The 3,791-nt window shown below is 48.7% G+C and overlaps 1 protein-coding gene across 1 annotated transcript in view; it reads left to right on the top strand.

Moving 5' to 3' along the window:
* The first annotated feature begins 2,921 nt into the window (after positions 1-2,921).
* SHPK (sedoheptulokinase) overlaps positions 2,922-3,791 on the top strand; it is a 32,281-nt gene continuing 31,411 nt past the window's right edge. The window contains exon 1 of the mRNA XM_006899789.1: positions 2,922-3,212. Coding sequence (XP_006899851.1) covers positions 2,922-3,212 — 291 coding nt within the window. The remainder of the gene's footprint in view (positions 3,213-3,791) is intronic.

Here is a 3,791-nt window from a genome sequence, read left to right as displayed (position 1 = left end):
TTTAACCCTCTCTAGGATGAATCTATTTGTTTTCTTGGCAGTCCATGGTACATTCAGTACTCTTCTCTAGCACCACAGCTCAAAGGCGTCAATTCATACCTTCCCAATTAGAGCTAATAACTGTTCTTGGAGAGTGAAAAAAAAAACCCCAAACACAACAAACCAACAAAACACCACATATATCATAATGGCTTGTAGCCCTCCAAAGGGTCACAGAACACAAGGAAACAATGTATGAGTGGTAACAGAATTTCATAGTGGGATGGAATGATTAGGAGAGAAATGTCTAAAAAGGTTTCAGGGTAAGGGGCTAATAACGAAAAAAGGTTGCAAACCACTGATGTTAAAGAGAACACCAGTGTTGCCTAGTGCACTTACAGAGTCACTGTACCAAAAGGAATTGGCTGACACAGAAGAATTTCACAAAACAATGTATGAGCAAGAGTCTGCGTATGAGCAAGAGCCTGTGGCGATGAAGAAGTTTAAGTTTCTCTGAAAGTACTGGCCAGAAACGAGGCCCCAGGAAATGATGGCATACCAATTTACATATTTCAACAAAGAGACACTGCCCTGGACACGTTCACCAAGTTGTGTTAAGAAATCTGGAGGACAACCACTGAAGGAAGAAGTTCAGGCTGCTCTGAAAGTATTGGCCAGAAACAAGGTCCCAGGAATTGATGGCATACCTTTTGTTCCCATTCCAAAGAAAGGTGACCTGACAGAATGCAGAAATTATTGAACAATATCATTAATATCACATGGAAGCAAGATTCTGCTGAAAATTACCCAAAAATGACTGGAACAGCACATCAACAAAGATCTGCCAGATGTGCAGGCTGGGTTTAGAAGAGGTCGTAGTCGCAGGGATATTAAAGCTAATGTGAGATAGATCTTGGCTGAAAGCAGAGAGTACCGGAGGAATGTCTGTGTTTCATTGACTATGCAAAGGCATTTGACTATGTGGATCACAACAAACTGTAGCTAACTCTGAGAAGAATGGGAATCCCAGAACATTTGATAGTGCTTATGCGAAACCTACACTTGAACCTGGAGGCTGTTGTCAGAACACAGCAAGGAAACACTGCATGGTTCAAAATAGGGAAGAGGGTACACCAGGGATGCATCCTGTCTCCATACTTATTCAATCTACATGTATGTAGAACAGATCATCTGGGAGGCTGGGCTCTATGAGGAGGAGTGTTGCATCAAGATTAGAGGAAGACTCATCTACAACCTGTGTTATGCAGATGACACAACCCTGCTCTGCTGAAACTGAAGAGGACATGAAGCACTTGCTATGGAAGGTCAAGGACTGTAGCCTTAAATATGGGTTAAAGCTCATTCATCATAAAGAAAACAAAGATTCTCACCACTGGGCCTATTGGCAGCATTATGATAGATGGTGAAGAGATTGAGATTGTTAACAGCGTTAGTTTGGCTCCACAATCAACACTCTTGGTCCCAGCAGCCAGGAAATAAAAAGATGAATTGCACTGGGAAAAATCTGCTGTCAGGGACATTTCCAGAGTACTGAAGAGTAACAATGTCAATTTGGAGACTAAGATGTGCCTGATTCAGGCCATAGTCTTCTAACTTACTTGCTATGTGTCAGAAAGCCAGACAATGACTAGAGATGATAGAACCTTTGAACCATGGTGCTGGAGAAGAGTACTGAATACACCATGGACTGCCAGAAGAACAAATGGGTTCCTACTAGTGAGGGTGAAACCAGGCTGCTCCTTGGAGGCAAGGATTCTCAGGCTTCGTCTGACACACTTTTGGCATGTTACAAGGTAGGACCAGTCCTTTGAGAGGGACAGTGCAAAAGAGGAAGATGACCCTCAATGAGACGGATTGATTCAGTGACTGGGGTAATGAGGGTAGGTGTGTCAGAGACAATAAGGTTGGCACAGGATAGAGCAGGTTTCAGGGCCATTGTACATAGGGTTGCTATGCGTCGCAAGCGACTCGACAGCACATAACAACAACAACAACAACATTACTGTAAAAAGGCAAGACCCAGCCTGAAGATCCTGTAGGGTGGGGAAGGGTCTTAACATGCAAATCCTCAGGAGCCCAACACAGCACTCAGTCCCCTAGCTGAGCTCTCAAGTGTCTCCTCTCTACAAAGCAGCCAATAAACTCTCCACCCAGAATCGGAAGAGTAAGAGGAAAACAACCAAGCAAGAGGTAGGGAGAGTTCAGAACTGCACAGGGTTAGATGCGCTCACATCACCCAGGCATTCATTCCAGTGTTCCCTGCCTCCACTCACAGCTACCCGGGCCCTTCTACCAGGGAGCTGTGTCCAATGGCACAATGCGAAGACTGGATCCATTTCCTCCTGCCCCTACAGGATGTAGCCCCAGAAGTTACTGAGGGGACTGGGATTGCAATAGATGGTCCCCCTGACTTGCTATGCCAGGCTCTCGTCCTCCAGGGGGTCCTCCCGGGAAATGGGTGGAAGGCTGTCCGGGTCGCGCTGGTTCTCACCTGACAGCCTGCTAGGCTCGGCCGACAGACCAGAGGAACGACAGGATCACCAACCAGCTGCAGCAGTAGAATGTGCACAGTTCCTCAGTCAATTTGACTTAGTGTGAGGGCGGGCCGGGGATCACCTGACCCGAGTCATCTGATCCAAGAAGTACAGATTCCAGAGTGGTGCATCACGGGAGTTGTAGTTTACGCCTGACAAGGTAGGGCAGAGTTGGAGCGAAGTGGAAGGGAGGCGCCTGCCAGGGATGGGAACTGGGGTGTGAGAGAAGATGAAGCTAACTTTCGCGATAGAACTGCTCTGGGAGCGCCTTTCAGTGAACTTTGAGCAACTGTGGTTGACGAGGCATTGACAACCCGTTACTGTCACCAAGCCTTCGTTTAGGTCCAGCCTACCGTCACGCGGGCAACATCGCCTCTTTCTCCACCAATGGCAGGAGGCCGACATGCTGAGTGTGGCTACGTAAGGATTGTCAACAGAGGCCCCGCCTTCTCGCTGCTATTGGGCTGCGGGTCCAGGCTAGCTGCTGCCTGCAATCCCAACACTATGGATGTGGATGCACAGTCGATCACTCTTGGCGTTGACCTGGGCACCACGTCTGTGAAGGTGGCCCTTCTGGAGGCAGTGCCAGGCGACCCCTCCGGGTTTACAGTACTGGCGAGCTGTGCCCGACCTTCGCGGGCTGAGGCGGCAGCAGAGAGCGTAGCGGCCGGGACCCAGGTGAGGCCTCCAGGAGCCTCTGGACACCCCTTCTCCTAACTGCCTCTTGGCCTCCAGACAACTTCCTCCTTCAGAAAATTCTCTCTGACTGCTCCAGCCTACCTGACTCTGCCTACCCGATCTCATTCAGGGGACTTTATGTCAGCTGCAGCTTTCCATGATCCATTTCCAAGAGCTTTGCACTTGTTTGCAGCCATTACTGTCTTCATGGGTCTGACCCTTGGACCTTTGTCGCTGTGTTCTTGTGACTGAGTTCCTGTGCCTTGATCTAGGGAAATGCCCTCTGGCCTTTTTCTCTCCTTCTGCAGGAATGGAATGTTGTTGTTGTTGTTGTTGTTATGTGCCCTCGAGTCGTTTGCGACTCATAGCGACCCTATGTACAACAGCCCTAAACCCTGCTCCATCCTGTGCCAATCTCATTGTCTCTGACACACCCATCCCGATTACCCCAGTCACTGAATCAATCCACCTCATAGAGGGTCTTCCCCTCCTGAGCTGTCCCTTTACTCTACCCAGCATGATGTCCCTCTCTAAAGACCTGTCTCTCCTTACAACATGTCCAAAGTACGTCAGGCGGAG

Source organism: Elephantulus edwardii, unplaced genomic scaffold, assembly GCF_000299155.1.
Source record: "Elephantulus edwardii isolate Elephantulus edwardi_28Jun2011 unplaced genomic scaffold, EleEdw1.0 scaffold00267, whole genome shotgun sequence".
Classification (NCBI taxonomy): Eukaryota; Metazoa; Chordata; class Mammalia; order Macroscelidea; family Macroscelididae; genus Elephantulus; species Elephantulus edwardii.
This window is presented reverse-complemented; position numbering and strand designations above follow the sequence as displayed.